The sequence below is a fragment of the Puma concolor genome, chromosome B2 (assembly GCF_028749965.1).
Source record: "Puma concolor isolate L17-30 chromosome B2, mPumCon1.1.hap2, whole genome shotgun sequence".
NCBI classification, from domain to species: domain Eukaryota; kingdom Metazoa; phylum Chordata; class Mammalia; order Carnivora; family Felidae; genus Puma; species Puma concolor.
Window position 1 is genome coordinate 32,672,409 of NC_141671.1, and position 18,057 is coordinate 32,690,465.

General features: G+C 46.7%; 1 protein-coding gene and 1 long non-coding RNA gene across 2 annotated transcripts in view; both read right to left on the reverse strand.

Moving 5' to 3' along the window:
• Positions 1-18,057, reverse strand: part of LOC147580878 (uncharacterized) — a 151,932-nt gene that overhangs the window by 105,127 nt on the left and 28,748 nt on the right. The gene's annotated exons all lie outside the window — the stretch shown is intronic.
• On the reverse strand, positions 5,549-16,520 carry TAP2 (transporter 2, ATP binding cassette subfamily B member). The gene is made up of 12 exons (XM_086706527.1): positions 16,343-16,520; positions 15,203-15,700; positions 14,999-15,113; positions 13,336-13,466; positions 12,834-13,039; positions 9,870-10,067; positions 9,258-9,386; positions 7,702-7,890; positions 7,378-7,551; positions 6,809-6,968; positions 6,313-6,449; positions 5,549-5,968 (listed from the first exon to the last, which is right to left on the reverse strand). Exons 2-12 carry the CDS (start codon positions 15,690-15,692, stop codon positions 5,789-5,791), a joined length of 2,109 nt encoding a protein of 702 aa, XP_086562653.1. The 5' UTR covers positions 15,693-15,700; positions 16,343-16,520; the 3' UTR covers positions 5,549-5,788.

The window sequence follows — 18,057 nt, forward strand, 5'->3', positions numbered from 1 at the left end:
AAAATTTCCCTGGAAGGACAATCATAAAGCTTGGAACATGGATTGTGCATGCAAGGGGTCTTGGTAAACCATGAGAAGGATGGGAGTGAGAGTTGCCTTTGTATACCTTTTTGTGGCTTTTGAATTTTAAATCACATTAATATAAAGGCCTATTCAAATAAATTGTATCTTTAAAAAAGGAAATAGTAAGAAGGTAAGCAGATAGAGGGAGTATAGGCAACTCTTTCAAGGAGTTTTGTAGTAAAGCTGGGCAGAGTCCATCTTTTCCAAAGCTTTGTGATGCAGGCAAGTTAGTAAATGTGTCTGAACCTCCATTTTCTCATTCTTAGAATTGATATAGTAATATCTGTCACATAGGATTATCCTGAAGATAAAGTAAGAAGATACAAGTCAGGCACATAGTATAGCACTAGAATGATTATTGGCATTAAAATTCTTACAATTTTTGGGGCACCTGGGTGGCTCAGTCAGTTAAGTGTCTGACTTTGGCTCTGGTCATGATCTCATGGTTTGTGAGTTCGAGCCCCGCGTTGGGCTCTGTGCCAACAGCTCGGAGCCTGGAGCCTGCTTCGAATTCTGTGTCTCCTTCTCTCTCTGCCCCTCCCCAACTTGTGCTCTCTCTATGTCTCTCAAAAAATAAAGAAATGTAAAATAAAATAAATTTAAATTATTACAACTTGTAAGTCCATAAAACTCTAGTTCAAAACCCAGTATTTCCTAGGACCACCAGATGGGCATCAGACTCAATAAGATGGGTGCTTTTTTACTCAGCACCAAAAACTGGGAAGATCTTTGTTTTCCCTACACCCTAGTCTTTTCCCCAAAATTCTGACAACTCCACTCTTCCTCCTCTTGAATCACAACTGCACTGTGGACTGTAAGTTGGTTACCCTATTGGGCTGGGGCATAAAGGACTTGAAATTCAACTCCATTTCCACACAGGGAAAAGCAGATGGAATGGGAGGTTTTCTGGGGGCTCCAAAAAAAATCTATGAGAGTTTCCTAAGGTCTCCCTTCTTCCTTTGGAAAGATTAAAATATGACTGAATAGAAAAGATGCTGAAGGTAAGTGACAAGATGGGGAAGTTGAGGGGCCAGAAGATCAAATGGCATTGGAGGGTAGGTGGGGTGAATGAAAAGAATTAGAACTTGGGCAATCCCTATCAAAATAACACCAGCATTCTTCACAGAGCTAGAACAATCTTACAATTTGTATGGAACCAGAAAAGACCCCGAATAGCCAAAACAATCTTGAAAAAGAAAACCAAGCGGTGCCTGGGTGGCTCAGTCAGTTAAGTCAGTTCTGGCTTCAGCTCAGGTCATGATCTCACAGGTCGTGGGGTCGAGCCCCGCATCAGGCTCTGTGCTGACAGCTCGGAGCCTGGAGCCTGCTTCAGATTCTGTGTCTCCCTCTTTCTCTGCCCCTTCCCCATTGGTGATCTCTCTCTCTCTCTCTCTCTCTCTCTTTCTCTCTCTCTCTCTCTCAAAAATAAATTAAAGAAAAAGAAAACCGAAGCTGGAGGCATCACAATCCTGGGCTTCAAGATGTATTACAAAGCTGTAATCATCAAGACAGTATGGTACTGGCACAAAAACACACCCTCAAACCAATGGAACAGAATAAAGAACCCAGAAATGAACCCACAAATGCATGGCCAACTAATCTTTGACAAAGCAGGAAAGAATATCCAATGGAAAAAAAGACAGTCTCTTCAGCAAATGGTGCTGGGAAAACGGGACAGCGACATGCAGAAAAATGGACCTGGACCACTTTCTTACACCAAACACAACAATAAACTCAAAATGGATGAAAGACCTAAACATAAGACAGGAAGCCATCAAAATCCTAGAGGAGAAAACAGGCAAAAACCTCTTTGACCTCAGCTGCTGCACAGCAAAGGAAACAATCAGCAAAACTAAAAAGCAACCAACAGAATGGGAAAGGATAATTGCAAATGACATATTGGATAAAGAGTTAGAGGGGCGCCTGGGTGGCGCAGTCGGTTAAGCGTCCGACTTCAGCCAGGTCACGATCTCACCGTCTGTGAGTTCGAGCCCCGCGTCAGGCTCTGGGCTGATGGCTCAGAGCCTGGAGCCTGTTTCTGATTCTGTGTCTCCCTCTCTCTCTGCCCCTCCCCCGTTCATGCTCTGTCTCTCTCTGTCCCAAAAATAAATAAACATTGAAAAAAAAATTAAAAAAAAAAAAGAGTTAGTATCCAAAATCTATAAAGAACTTATCAGACTCAACACCCAAAAAACAAATAATCCAGTGAAGAAATGGACAAAAGACATGAATAGACACTTCTCCAAAGAAGACATCCAGAGAGATGGCCAACCGACACATGAAAAAATGTTCAACATCACTCATCATCAGGAAAATACAAATCAAAACCACAATGAGATACCACTTCACACCAGTCAGAATGGTTAAAATTAACAACTCAGGCAACAGCAGATGTGGAGAAAGAGGATCTCTTTGGCACTGCTGGTGGGAATGACAACTGGTGCAGCCACTCTGCAAAACAGTATGGAGGTTCCTCAAAAAATTTAAAATAGAACTACCCAGCAATTGCACTACTAGGTATTTATTCAAGGGATACAGGTGTGCTGTTTCAAAGGGGCATATGCACCCCAATGTTTATAGCAGTGCTATCAACAATAGCCAAAGTATGGAAAGAGTCCAAATGTCCATCAACGGATGAATGGATATATTCATTCATGTGGTATATATATACAATGGAGTATTACTCGGCAATCAAAAAGAATGAAATCTTGCCATTTGCAACTACATGGATGGATCTGGAGGGTATTATGCTAAGAGAAATTAGCTAGTCAGAGAAAGACAAATATCATATGACTTCACTCATATGAGGAATTTAAAATACAAAACAGATGAACATAAGGGAAGAGAAGCAAAAAATAATAGAAAAACAGGGAGGGGGACAAAACATAAGAGACTCTTAAGTATAGAGAACAGAGGGTTGCTGGAGGGATTGTGGGAGGGGAGATGGGCTAAATGGGTAAGGGGCATTAAGGAATCTGCTTCTGAAATCATTGTTGCACTATATGCTAACTAATTTGGATATAAATTAAAAAGTAATTAATTAATTAATTTTAAAAAAGAATTAGGACTCTGGAACAAACCAGAATTAATAATATCTGTGGTTACCAAACAGACCACACTTGTAGGCATTTGCCTAAGGTCCACACTTTCACCACCAGGGAACATTTTCAGAACGTGTCCCTGACATCAGGTCTACCTGGGAGTTTCCTTGAGATAGCCATCTTTCAAGATATCCTAAGATCCTAAGGTCTGCTACAACTTTCTGACCTGCCCATCTGGATGCCTGAGTTTTCTTCCCAGCTCAATCACTGACTAGCCGTGTGATTTCAGGCTGGTTTGCCTTTCTTTAAAATAAGATTTGACTGCTAGTTATTTTTAAGATGACTTCCAGGCTTAAAGTATTAGGAATCTATGGGTGTCATTATAGTGAAGATATCAAAGAATTTTAACAAATTATCTTCTTCCAGAGGGCTACAGTTTCCATAAGGTTGAGAGATACAGGAATTATTATTCCTATTGTATAAATAGAGGAAGGAAGGAATCAGGCCAGATTTCTCTCCTTCCAAACAGGTATTTCATGCTCTGTGATAGTCAAGACATAAACAGCAGAATGAAGCAAAGGCTTATCTGCATAAGAAGCTACCTACTTTCACCCCACCCTGTTCCCAACAGTTGCCAGGCAAAAAAAAAAAAAAAAAAAAAAAATCCAGAACAGCAGACATGCTGGCTAGTTCATTGCTTGAACTGGAAAGTACCTGCTGTTTCTGGAAATGTGAAAGTTTCTCTTTCCTAGAATAGGAACCTTCAAAGGTAAGGCCTTCCCAAAAGGCAGTAATGTACATGGCTTTGAATCTTCAGTGCTTGGCGTGTGTAGGGAGAACTGAGATTTATTCATTTGTGCAACAGACATTTGCTCATTGTCTACTATGAATGGAGCCCTGTGCCAGGTAGTCAATAGGAAGCTTAATAAGAAAAACAGCCTTCCATCCAGGAGTTCATGGTCTAGTGGAAGAACAAAGGTGTGGGAGGATAGTTTAATAAAAGCTGTGAAAAAGGCAAGCTCTGAAGCAACAAAAGTACTTTCTCCAGACTAAGGAGATAAGGAAAGTCTTCCTAGACCCGACCACTGAGTTAAATCTTGAAGAACTTGGGATAAATTGGAAGGGTGGTTCAGGGAATGGGAAGAACACACCATATGCAAAGGCACAAAGAACTTAGGAGGGCAGGAAGTTAGCTGTGGCTGAAGCTTAACACAACAGGAAAGGGGGCTACAAATGGGCTGGACCACCTTGCATACTCTGAGGAAGATCTGAGCAGAAAAGAATGAAGATCACTTGAAGGACTTCACAGAAGTGACATCACCCTATGTGTCTGCTAGGAAAACAATGACTTCATGAATAATGGCTGGAGGAGATGAACCAATGGTGTGGAAACTTCTTTGAAGATGAGATCATATAAGACTAAATGAAAGTTGTTTGTTTTAGTTTTTAATTATTTATTTATTTATTTTGAGAGAGGACAGAGAGAGCTTAAACCGGAGAGGGACAGAAAGGAAGAATTCCAAGCAGGCTCCACACTGTCAGCACAGAGCCTGATGCTGGGCTCGAACCCACGAAACCATGAGATCATGACCTGAGCCGAAATTAAGAGTCAGATGCTCAGCTGACTGAGCCATCCAGATGCCCCTAAGACTAAATACAAGTTATAATAACAACGGGACTAGAGAGAGAGAGTGGATTCAGAGCCATTTACCTGATCTGATTATGAATTCAAGATTATGAACACAAGATATAATATAATTTGTTGGTTGAGATTGTGGACTCAGAGGTCACGCCTGGATTCAACTCCAACTCCACCACTGTATAACCTTGGAAGTTATTTAATCTCTTTGAGACTGTTTCCTCATCTGTAAGATGGGGATAATAACAACCAATCTCATAGGGTTGAGAGGAAAAGGACTAAATATGATAATACCTGAAAAACATTTAGCATAGTTCTTATTCATATTAAAACTCTAATAAATGGTAGATATTATCAAATGTCTTAACACTGTTAATTAGGGAACTGTGCTCTACTCCCACCCCATACTCTACAGACATCAGTGAGAATGGGGAAAGATACAGAGAGGCAACCTGGTGAATATTTATGTCATATTGGCTAATATTTATCTGAAAGAACGGATAAGACACTGATAGGATAGCTGGCAAAGTAGTAGCTACGGTTGGTTACCTCTGGAAAGTGAAACAAGGGTTAGTTTTACGAATATGTGCCATTTACGTAATAAGAAAACAATTTTTTTGTAATTTGACTTTATTTTTTACTTTTTAAAATTTACATCCAAATTAGTTAGTATATGGTGAAGCAATGATTTCAGGAGTAGATTCCTTAATGCTCCTTTACCCATTTAGCCCATCCCCCCTCCCGCAACCCCTCCAGCAACCCTCAGTTTGTTCTCCATATTTATGAGCCTCTTTTAATAAGAAAACAGTTTTTAAATAGATGTATTATATCACAATACACTACTCAGCACCAGGGAAATGGTCACAGATAACACCCCCCCCTCCCCCCCACTGCCAGCCGCAATAAGAGCACACGTGGTCCAAACTTCCAGCATGCTCCCAGACTCCAAGAATGACTACCCAGAGACACGAGCCCAGGGAAACTGAAAGCACGAGCTGCTCTGGGTCACGGAGGTGGCCATGAGAGGGCTTGGTGTCCTGGGGCCTCAGTCCTCCAGGTGTGTCTGCAGCAGACGGGAATAGAGGTCCTGCCCCTCGGCGAGCTGAGTGTGCTCCAGCAGCTCTCCCTGCTTGAGCACCAGGATCTGGTCCGCACTCTGCACCGTCTGCAGCCTGTGCGCGATCACCAGCACCGTTCGGTCCCCGCGGGATCTCCAGTCCTGCAGCTGAAGGGGGAGGGTCACAACACCTCAGAAAGGTAAGAACGGGGTGGGCACCACGTCCCCAGTGGGCACCATCTCTTATGGCACAGGGTGAAGAAAGCATGAAAGACCAGAAAGTTGGAATGAGTGCAAGATAAACTGCCCTTCCCTCTCAGCTGTCCCACTGCAGGAGGCGGATAGAAAAGGGAGCTGTGGAGAAAGAGGGGGTGTTCCCACACCCGGTATTCTCCATTCCATTCCCCACCCCCTGAAAAGGCACAGACTCATCCGCCCAATTCTGCATAGACTGGTCCTTCAAACGTGCCTCCTCAGGTCCCACTGTCCTGCCCTCCCACACCAGTACTTACAGACTGCTCACACTGGACGTCCAGGGCACTGGTGGCTTCATCCAGGATGAGGACTTGTGGGTCCCGCACAAGGGCCCGGGCGATGGCCAGACATTGTTTCTGTCCCACAGCCAACTGATTCCCTTTCTCCCCTACATCTGAAGAAATGGAGAAATACCCTTCTTCAGACACCAGTGGCCACAACAACATCCTCCTCAGGAGCAGGGGCAAGTGTACAACTGGTATTTCCCCTCGCACGCATCAGGGGGTATGAGAGCCGGTGTGAGGACCTGTGGGGGCTGCCCTCATAGAGGGAGCACACTTCATAGAGGGAGCACTACTCCCACCGGCTGTTGGGAACAAAGATTCCCGGACAGGATGGGCAACTAAAGAACTCCTGGTGTTGGGGAAGGAGAAGTCGGAGCCAAGCAAAGGGCAAGGAAACACCAGACATGGACTTGCGGGGACACAACCCACACCCCCAAGAATCTCCAGTTTCTCTTCTGACCGAAGGTACCTGAATCCAGTCCATGCTCCAACTCCTGTATGAACCCGTCTGCACTGGCACCGCGGGCAGCAGCCATCACCTTCTCATCACCGCAGCTCTTCAGCCCATAAGCAATGTTGTCCCTCACAGAACCCGAGAACAGCACAGGCTCCTGCCCAACCGAAGCCACCTGTGCAGAGGCGGTGGGCACAGAGGGCTGTGCGTAAACCCCCATGGCAGGGATCCTCCTTACCTCCTCATCTGCCTCCCTCAGAATGGACTCTTCATGGGGCGCCTGGGTGGCTCAGTCGGTTAAGCATCTGACTCTTGATTTCGGCTCAGATCATGATCTCAGAGTTCATAAGATCGAGGCCCGAGTTGGGCTCCACGTGACATGGAGCCTGCTTGGAATTCTCTCTCCTTCTCTCTCTGCCCTGCCCCCATTCACACACACACACTCGCTCTCTCTCCAAATAAATGAACTTAAAAAAGAAAAAAAAGAACGGGCTCCTTGTGTTTCTTCCACGGATCTCCCATGCTGTCTGCACATGGTTCTTCCCTCCTATCTCCTCCTAACCCTCTTCTTCCTCCCCACCCACCTGCCGGTGCAGGTAGCAGTGTTCATACTGGGAGACGGGCCTCCCGTCCAGCAGCACCTGCCCTTTAGTGGGCTGATACAGATTCTGCAGCAGGGCAGCCACGGTGCTCTTCCCAGACCCATTGGGTCCCACCAGTGCAGTCATCTGACCAGGACGTAGGGTGAACGTCAGCCCCTAGGAAAGTCAGGAAACAGTTAGAGGCTTGCCTCCGGACCCTCCCCTTCTCTTTCTGTCAGAGGTAAGATCAACTTCTCAGAGGCAAATGGTCTACAGGCCTCGCCCCCTGGGAGCGAGGGGTCCAGGTTCCCTCCCCCTTTCAGACACCTTGAGCACAGGCTGGTCAGGGCAATTGGGATATGCAAAAGAGACATCTTGGAATTCCACAAGCCCCTGCAGAGTGGAAGGCGCCAGCGTCCCCAAAGGAGGCATATTTGGCTCTCGGTCCAGGTATTGGAAAACTTTCTCGGCAGCCCCTATGTTGCAGAGCATATCTCCACACATGTATACCAGGGCCTGGAAAACAGAAAGGGAGGGGTCAGCTAATCAAACGTAGCTTCCCCAGACGCCAACTCCCCAGCTCCTAACACGCTCCCCTGCGACATCCTGGCCAAGTCTCTCCTCCCCTCATCCAAAAAGGATCCCCTAGGGGCACCTGGGTGGCTCAGTGTGTTAAGCGTCTTCAGCTCAAGTCATGATCTCACGATTCGTGAATTCGAGCCTGGTGTCAGGCTCTGTGCTGACAGCTCAGAGCCTGGAGCCTGCTTGAGACTCCGTGTCTCCCTCTCTCTGCCCCTCCCCTGTTCACATTCTGTCTCTCTCTCTCTCAAAAATGAATAAACTTAAAAAAATTTTTTAAAAAAAGGATTCCCTACCTTCAAATGTGTAATTTAGATGGAATTTAAAGGCAACCCAAAACCCCACTTCTGCCAATTCACAACGTAAAGGATGGAGAGGTCCACACCCCTCCCATATGGCACTATTTCTATCCCCAGACCCTTCCTATCACTGTTCCGTATCATTTGGGCACACTCCGTCTTGTCTAACTAGATAGATAGGGAGCTCCTTAAAAGCAGGTACGGTGCCCACCTCATCTTTACAGCCATCAGTGTACCTAGCCCAATTCTCCATACATGTAGATGTTTCACAAACATCTAGGAAAATTATACAATAAAGATCAAGACCAAGTAACTAATTATTTTTTGAAAACCAGTAAATATTGGGGAAGAACTAAATGCTCTTTTGCCTTTCCTACTCAACCTGTACCACTGGGTAACCGAAGATCAGATGAGGGGAAGTCTCCCTGCATAGGCTAGTAAATGGAGGAAGGGGAATGTGTCCTTGTTTTGCAAATCCTAATAATTCAAGGGGTCTAGGCACTGAGCATTCATGGCTGACGCCCCCACACATATACACAAGAGAGAGATAAATGGAGTACATACACATATGTTACCTGTATGAAACCACTGTAGTGCATGAATTTGAAGAATTACTTGACTTTTTTTTTTTTTTTTTGGTGTGATGAGGGCTTTGTGGCCAGATTTTGTAAATATAGAGATATTTAGAGATACGTACTAAAGCATTTACAGATAAAACTGTATCTTCAATTTGCCTCAAAATAATATGGGTGGGGGTACAGAGGAGTCAGACTGGCCATGAGTTGAGAATTTTAAAGTAGGTGATGGGTACATGCAGATTCATTACAGTTTATCTTTTTTTTTTTTTTTTTTTTGCATATGTTTGAAATTCTCCATAACACAATGAGTTGGGGGTTATTTTGTTTTGTTTTGTATTTTTAAGGGCAGCAGATTAAGCCGAAGGCCCAGAGGCCAGAGAGGAAAGAAAACAGGGGGACAAACAGTATGCACAGGTTCCTGACTCACATGCACATGCGTGGCCACCACCTCCTGGTAGAGCAGAAAGGAGAGCAGTGCACCCTGGGTGAGGTCCCCAGCCAGAATCTGCTGCAGTCCACGGTACAGCATCAGTGCCTGCATTCCCAAACGCAGCATCTGGAAGGTGAAAAGAAAGGCACTGAGAGGGGCACCTCAGTGGCTCAGTCCGTTAAGTGTCAGATTCTTGATTTTGGCTCAGGTCATGATCTCGCGGTTTGTGAGTTCGAGCCTCGCATTGGGCTCCATGCTGACAGTGCAGAGCCTGCTTGGGATGTTCTCTCTCTGCCCTTCCCCTGCTCCCTGATCATGCGCTCTCTCTCTCTCTCTCTCTCTCTCTCTCTCTCTCTCTCTCAAAACAAATAAACTTAAAAAAAGAGAAAGGCACTGAGAAAGAGTCCACATTCTTTGCCCTCCCCACTCCTACCACATTGAACAGCAGAGACCCCAGGATGAGCTGGAAGTTTCTAATTGCTTTCCTTGCCCCTACCTAGGTCCTACCCCCCACCCCCCACCTCTCCTCACTCCCCCACACCCCCAGCCCCCTTGGCCCCCACCCCCCCTCACCTCTCCCCTCCATCCCCTGCCATGCAGCCTTCTCACCCTCCGAAAGAGCCCATAGAGGGTATGTTCCAGGTCTCGTTGCCACCACAGCTGCCGGCATCGCTCCAGGGCCTCCTTATAGAGACAGATCTCCAGCTCCTCGGCCCCAAAACTGCGCACAGTCTGCAGCCCTCCAACTGCCTCCCGCACCACCTGCCCTGCTTTTGCCACTGCGTTCTGGATCTCCTGGAGCACTGCCTGGAAAAGGAGGGCAGGAGATATGAGGGGCTGACTTGGGAGAAGATAGGACACCCCCAGGTCTCATTCCTGCCCTTGGGATGCTCTGCTGATCTACCTAAAAATATCAAACTGTCCTCTTTCACTCTTCTTCCATTTCTTTCCAGAAGGACTCATGACAGCAGAGAGGGAGGGAACAAAATATTACCAAGCTCTCAGTGCTAGGTAGTGTGGGAGATACACGCTATTTGTGTTCCTTCATTTAAGGTAATTCACACCAGTTTCAGTGTCTGAATGAAGAAAGAAGGGGTAGTTTTCCTAAAGGGCCACAGCTAGTTAACAAAAGGTGGGGATGTAACTCAAAATGGATCAAAAAACCCAAACCACAGCTAAAACCATAAAACTCTTAGAAGAAAACATAGGGGAAAATCTTCAGGACACTAGATTTGGCGATGATTGCTTGGATATGACACTTAAAGCACAAGCAACAAAAGAAAAAACAGGTAAGTTGGTCTTCATCAAAATTAAAAGCTTTCATGTATCAGAGGACTCCACCAACAGAGAGAAAAGGAAACCCACAGAATGGGACAAAACATTTCCAAATTATGTATCTGATAAGGGGCTAATCTCCAGAATATTGAAAGAACTCCTACGACTCAACAAGTAAAACACAACCCAATTTTTAAAATGAGCAAAGGACTTAAATAGACATTTCTCCACAAAATATATAAAAATAGCCAATAAGCACATGAAAAAATGCTCAACACCACTAATCATTAAGGAAATGCAAATCAAAACCATGGTGAGATATCACTTCATAACCATTAGGGTGGCCCTTATTTTTTATTCTTTTTTTTATTTTTAATGCTTTTTATTTTATTTTTGAGACAGAGATAGAGACAGACAAAGCATGAGTGGGGGAGGGGCAGAGAGAGAGGAGGACACAGGATCCGAAGTAGGCTCCAGACTCTGAGCTGTGAGCACAGAGCCAGAGCCCGACATGGGGCTCGAACTCATGAACCATGAGATCATGACTTAAGCCGAAGTACTGAGCCAACCAGGCACCCCAGTCCTTATTTTTTAAAAAGTGGTACATATATGTATACAACAGAATTTTATTCAGCCATAAAAAAGAAGAAAATCCCACGATTTGCGACAACATGGATGGAACTTGAGGGCAATACACTAAGTGAAATGAGCTAGACAGAGTAAGACAAATACTCTATGATTTCATTTATATGTGGAATCTAAAGAAAAAAAAAATTTCACAGAAAAAGAGATCATCAGATCTGCAGTTACCAGAGACCGGAGGCAGGGGTGGCTCAGGTCATGATCTTGCGGTTTGTAGGTTCAATAAGGGATTGATTAGAGGAAGGTGGTCAAAAGGTACAAACTTCCAGTTCTATGCTAAGTACTGGGGAATGTAATAAAGAAGAAACAAACAGAAGATAACAAGTGCTGGAGCGGGATGTGGAGAAACAGAAATCTTTGGGTATTGCCAGTGGGAACGTAAAATGGTGCAGCCACTGTGGAAACCAGTATGGCGGCTCTTCAAAATATTAAATACAGAGGCACCATATGATCCAGTGATTCTACTGCTGGACATATGCCCAAAAGAACTGAATGCAGAGACTCGAACAGATATCTGCACACCCATGTTCACAGCAGCATTATTCACTATAGCCAAAAGGTGGAAGCTACCCAAGTGTTCAGCAACAGATAAACAAACTGTGGTCTATGCATCAATGGATGATTAGCCTTGAAGCGGAAGAAAATTCTGACACGTTCTACCACACGAATGAACCTGGAGGACATTACAGTAAATGAAAAAAGCCATCACAAAAAGACAACTACTGTATGATCCCTCCTGTATGAGATACCTAGAGTAATCAAATTCATAGAGACAGAAAGTAGAATGGTCATTGCCAGGCGCCGGGAGGAGGGGAAATGGGGAGTTATCATCTACTAGGTACCGAGTTTCAGCTCGGGAAGATGAAGAAAGTTCTGGAGATGGAGGGTGGTGATGGTTGCACAGCAATGTGGAGTGCACTTAATGCCACTGAAATGGCATAATTAAAAACAGTAAAAATGGTAATTTTTACATTATATATACTTTACCACAATCTTTGTAAAAAGAGAGAAAGTGGAGCTGATATTCAGACTCAGGACTTCCTGACTCCGTGTTTCTACTTTTCTCTACACTCCATCCAAATTCCCTCCCCTAATTATAAAGGGGAAAATTCTATCTAAAACCCTCTAAGACAGCACTTTTAATCTTTTGTGGGGAAGGTATGTACAGACTCCTTTGAGAATCTGATAAGAAGTTATCCTCTCCCGGGGCGCCTGGGTGGCTCAGTCGGTTGAGTGTATGACTTCGGCTCAGGTCATGATCTCAAGGGTTCATGAGATTGAGCCCCATGTTGGGCTCTCTGCTGTCAGCATGGAGCCTGCTTCTGACCCTCTGTCCCCCTCTGTCTGCTCTCTGTATGCTATTTAAAAATACATAAGATATTTTTTAAAAATTAAAAAAAAAAGTTTATCCTCTCCCCAGAAAAATGCTCCCTCTCCTTCCTGTCTCCTTCTCTCTCTCTCTCTCTCAAACACACACATACATACACACACACACACACACATGCACACACACATATGCACACACACATTTATATAAAGTCCCAGGGGTCAGGGCCCTTCTGAAGCCTGTCAGAATTGCTGCTCTTGGGGCTGAGAAGAGAAGACCTTTGGGAGAGCTTTCTTCTCCCCTGGAGATTCCCCAACAGCCACACATACCTGATGGCGGACATTGTACATCTTTTCACCAGCTATTACCAGAGGCATCTCGAGCAAAGAGAGGAGGGTGAGTCGAGGGGACAGGCTGATCATGAAGCAATACAGCCCCACCGTTTTGACCAGGCTTCGCAAGAGCACATTGGCATTAAAAGCAAGCCACTGGCTCAACATTTTGGTATCCGAGCTCAACCTTGAATTCAGTTCCCCTGGGGAGGACAGAGCCGGGGAGGAAATGGTGTGTAATGGAAGAGCCCCAGAGACACCCCCCGCCCCGACCCTCCCCATTGACACAGCCCCCTCATCCAAACACCCCCCTCAGTTGCAGAGAGACGGGTGGAAGCCACCCCACTACCCTGTCCCAAAGAGCACAGCAGCTCCTTGTGCGGGCACGGCAGGTGGAGGCGGGAAGAGAAACTGTTTGGGGGTGGGGCGGGGAGGGGTAGTGGTCACTGAGGGGCAAGAAATGTCCAGGGGAATCCCACACCTGGACTCCAGGCCCCACCTGTCTTAGTCTCCTGGAAGAAACTGAGGTCCTGGCGCAGAAGGGAGGAGAAAAGCTGCTCCCTGACCCGCACGTTGATACTGGACGCGGTGAAGGTGAAGATGCCTCCTCGGGAGCCTGCGCACAGGGAGCTGTGGGGTAGGGAGGAGAAAGGGGATGAACAGGAAAACAGATGCAGGGAAGGAGGAAATGAGTGAGGGAAGCAGAGGAGAAATCACGGAATGAAAAGAAATGCAAGGTTGGAGAAAGTGTACCACAAGAGGCAGAAGAGAAACAGAGAGGGAGACAAGGGGAGGGGCAGGAATAAACAGAGAAAGAAAAAACAGGTCATGGTGAGCTAGATATGGGAGCAAAATCACAACACATACAAATCCATGAGCATTTCTGGGGTTCACTCCATGCAAGGCACAAGGGAAAACTGTAACAGCAATGAAGAGATGTCGTCAAGAGAAATAGCCTATGACTTGCTTCTGACCTGGCCTCCTTCGGTGCTGTCCCTCCAGCCTTCCCCTCTGTCTTGGTCTCTTTCCTCCCCACTCTGAAGTCTTTCTTCCTCGTCCCACATACTTTATTGTGGGAACCACAGCAATGAATTCCCTTGCCCGCCCATTCTCTGGAGCCCCAGAGTCATGCTGTTCCCTCATCTCTGCTGTCCCTGCTGTTGAGAATTCCTCTTAGACCAACCACTTTTCCAACAAAACTTAAAGGAAAAATGTGAAAGCATAGAAGCAAGTACTTCACAAAATATGGCTTCTAACACAAACCTAGTTACTCTGTTTAGAAGGCTGCTGGGGTCGTCAGATGTAAAATGAAGAGGGTTTGAACTCTGGAGATCACAGTGAGAATGGACAGAAAAGAGCCACAGGAAAAACACTTTGAAAGCAGAGAGTGAGGGGGCTAGTGTCTGAACATCAGAAAGGCATCAATGATACTGCTGCTTGGAGCCTAGGAAACTGATGATTTCATAAATGGGAATAAGAAGAGGAAGCCACTTTCAAGAAGACCAGGAGGGAGTATGATACATTTGGAGCTCTGGGTATGTGGAGTGTGAGATGAGAGTGGGTTACCCAATGGGAATGACAAGGAGGCAACCGGATTATAAGATTGGGGCTGGGTGTAGAAATATGGATCCCGGAGTCACCTGCACAGATGAGCTGAGCTCGCCCAAGAGGAAAACGCTTTCTTAGAATCAAAGAACTGGGTCATGAGGAAAGACTATATTTGAGGGTTCACAGAAGGAGAAAAATTCTCCAGAGGATATAGAGTGGATTGGGAAGTATAAAGGGAGTCTATAAAAGCTAACTGAAGAAAGAGATCAATAATAAGAGATTATTCAAATGCCAAATGCTACAAAGAAGAAAAGAGAATAGAGGACTGATTTAAAAAAAAAAAAAAAAGCAGTGGCTTGACCAATAAATACTTTTGAGTAACTGGTTTCAGCAAAGGGTAACAAGGATGGAATGGAAGTACAATGTTGGGTAAATATGGTGAATGAAAGAATGAGTGAATGGGTGTGTAAAATAGAATGGTGAATAAATAAACACAGGCATGTTTAGTTTAACTATTTTATGCTTTGCGAACAAAAGCATATGAAAACAAAGTTAGGAAATGGAGGGTACCTGTAAAGATGTGGGACTACCAAATGGACCCAAACATCACCTACCTCACAACGGATATGACGCACATGGAAAAGATGGCCCTGGCAAAGGCATCAGGCTTGAAATCCCCTCCAAGGATGTCAATGACACGACCAGTATAGTAAGGGATCCATGTCTCCCCTGAAATAGGTATGAAGGAGAACAGATGAATGTGCCGGCACCAAGGACCTTTGCCAACCCCCAATTCACGATGCCCTCTCCTGACTCACCCCATACGGCACCACCAAGGAAGATGAAGGCCAAAAGGAGGAGAGGCAGGTCTGGCCTGGAGAGCTTCAGCAGCTTCCACATCAAGTCTGTGTTGTTCTCCTGGCCCTGCTTCTCCTGGGCTCCTGGAGAGCTCAGCAGGGCCCACATTGCCCAGCTTAGCCCCGCAGCCCCGTACTCCAACAGCAGCCAGCTCCAAGGGGCCGAAGCCACTCTGACTGGGGGAGCACTCAAGGCCCCTGGAACCAGGGCTCTCAGGGAGAGAAACAGCGGGATCACCAGGCAGAGAGGGGGCAGCAGTGTTCTCACCAATCCTAGCAGTCCTCCCACCTGTAGCAGCCACCAGAGCCCTCCGAGTCGCAGGGTCCCCTCCAGCCACAGGCCTGGAAGCCCTCGGGGAAACAGAGCCCCCAGAGTCCCCTGAAGCAGCCAGAGTAGAGCCAAGTCGGCCAACAGCAGGAAGGCCCAGGCTCTCAGGCCACAGAAGCGCATGGTGTTATCTATGGGTGGAAGATGAGGAATTACAGAGGTGGGGTCCCAATCCTCGCCCTTAGCCTCACCGTCCCGACTCTGCCCAACCCGCCCATCGGCTTCTCATTTTACCCACCCCTACCCTGAAAGATCCCCTGGGTCCCCGGTGCCCATAAGTACGTCCCTCCTACCATACAAGGCATTCTGCCGAGCAGAGGGAGCCTCATCCCTCTGCTCATTTTTTTTTAATTTTTTTTTAATGTTTGTTTATTTTTGAGAGAGACAGAGCATGAGCGGGAGAGGGGCAGAGAGAGAGAGACAGAATATGAAGCAGGCTCCAGGCTCTGAGCTGCCAGTACAGAGCCTGATGCGGGTCTTGAGCCCCCAGACCGCAAGATCATGACCTGAGCCTAAATCGGTCGCTTAAATGAGCCACCCAGGCGCCCCAGGAGCCTCATCCTTTAAAAAAAATTCCCGTGACCCCCGACCCCTCCCCCCCCCCCCCCCCCCCCCGTCCGCCGCAGCCGAGTTCCGAAGAGCCGCCCTGCGGTCCCCGCCCGGCTCCCTCGCACTCCCCGGGGTCCAGGGGGACGGGCAGCAGGGGGCGCGGAGTGGGTGGCGGGTCGGGATGCGTCCGTTAGCGCTCCAGGCTTCCGGCCGCACGAACTCACCAGCGGCGGCTTCGGGACTGCAGTTCCGGAGGGCTTTCTGCTACGTGCTGAGCCCCGAGCTCTGAAACTCGCTCGCCCAGGCTCACCTTCGTTTCCCCCTTCTGTCTGCCCGCCACGCTCCTCGAGCTGGGGAGTCCCGGCGCCCGCCGCTTTCGCTTTCTCTTCCCCAGACCCAGCCCCGGTTCCGGGAAGGGCCGCCAGCAGGGGACGCGCGACACCTGCCGACCGCGGAGCCCCAGTGTGGAGCCGGGCGAGCATTCGCCAAGCCTGGCAGTGAGCTTCCTGCCCTTAGCAACAGTTACTCTGGAACAGAACACTGTTGCAAGCGTTTTAAATTGTCATTAAGTAAAATAAAGCTATTTCAAGAGCTGAGATGTTTTGTCGTTGGAGAACCACTAGATTTTCTCGCCTCAAGCTCTTACTACCTGAAGCTCTGGTCCTATTTTGAGATCTGCCTCTTCCTCCATCCAAGCCCCAGTTTTAGGGTCTGGGATCAAAACAGGGCCAGATCCTGAGCGAAAAACGCTCAGGACCTCTCCTAGATAGAAGGTTCCAGACACTTTCACCAGGGCCTACGTGGGTTTCCACTTAACCAGATTTTGAGCCAAAAGGCCCTGATTCTTCACTTTCATCTGCCCCCTCAACATAGTACCTTGAGCAGAGCACTTGTTCAGATGCCTCTACATTTGCGTTTCAAAATACGTTGGGAGCACCTTTGGCATATGAGGAAAATGGACTTTTTTCCTGGCGTATTTTAACAGTGATTAAGCCGTAAACAGTATTCTAAATCCCGCCTGACCCAGGGCCCATCTATGGAACATGCAGGTATGTTTATTCCAGAAATAACTCTTCAGATTGAAACAATCTGCCAAACTCAAAATATCCCCAAAGTAAGGATCACTTGCATTCCAAACTACCCCTTTGTTACTGGGGTGTTTACCAATGAGGCACTTCTGGTTTAAAGAGGGGTGGGGGATTTGAAGTAGGAGGTTACTGAAATCACTCCAACCTTGCCATTCTGGGATTTGAAGGCTCTCTCCCTGTTGAGCGAAAGCTCCCTGTTCAGCTACTTCCTACTTTCAGGTTTGTCCTTTGACTAACTCCTTAAGAGGTGACATACCCCATGACACGCACCTCCAGCGTGACTCAAAAAATCTCCTCATGTCTGTTTCATATTTCTAACCTGCTTACTTTTTCTTCATATTCTCCTCTTCAAGGAGTCCTTTTCCTCTTCAGTCATGGTCCTGTCATCTTCCACCTGAGCATGACCCATCATGAAATGGAACCCCTAGTGTCCATCTTTGCATTCAATATCCAGTATCTCCAAAGTGTTATTTGAGGTAAATGGTACCATGTTTACAATCACCATATACATGTGAGGTGGAAGCTTTTTCATCTGACTTCACAAAGTCAAAAACAGTTGCTCTAGTACCCTACTCCCAGACGCCCAGACCATTAACAATGGACCACACAGGAGTCTTCAGGTCGCGTCCCTATAAAAAAGGATCCTAACCTAAACTAAATGGCAAATAGGTGTCCACAGACAATGATCGGCCTTCCTGGGGGCATGGAGAGAGGAGTGTGGAAGGAAAGCCCAAGAGAAATGTTTGGTGAAGCCCCATTTCTTAGGTAGGGGTTTGGGTCTCTTCTCAGGGAAAACTTCTCTATTTCCTGCCCCTCCGCCCAACAACCCCAGCCTCAAGCCCACTGGGCCA

Excerpts from the sequence above, each read along its gene's own strand:
- TAP2 (XM_086706527.1), bottom strand. The coding sequence starts at position 15,692 with ATGCGCTTCTGTGGCCTGAGAGCCTGGGCCTTCCTGCTGTTGGCCGAC. Across the intron at positions 15,114-15,202 it reads CCTTGGTGGTGCCGTATGGG|GGGAGACATGGATCCCTTAC; the intron begins GTGAGTCAGGAG and ends TACCTATTTCAG. Across the intron at positions 13,467-14,998 it reads TGCGTCATATCCGTTGTGAG|CTCCCTGTGCGCAGGCTCCC; the intron begins GTAGGTGATGTT and ends CCTACCCCACAG.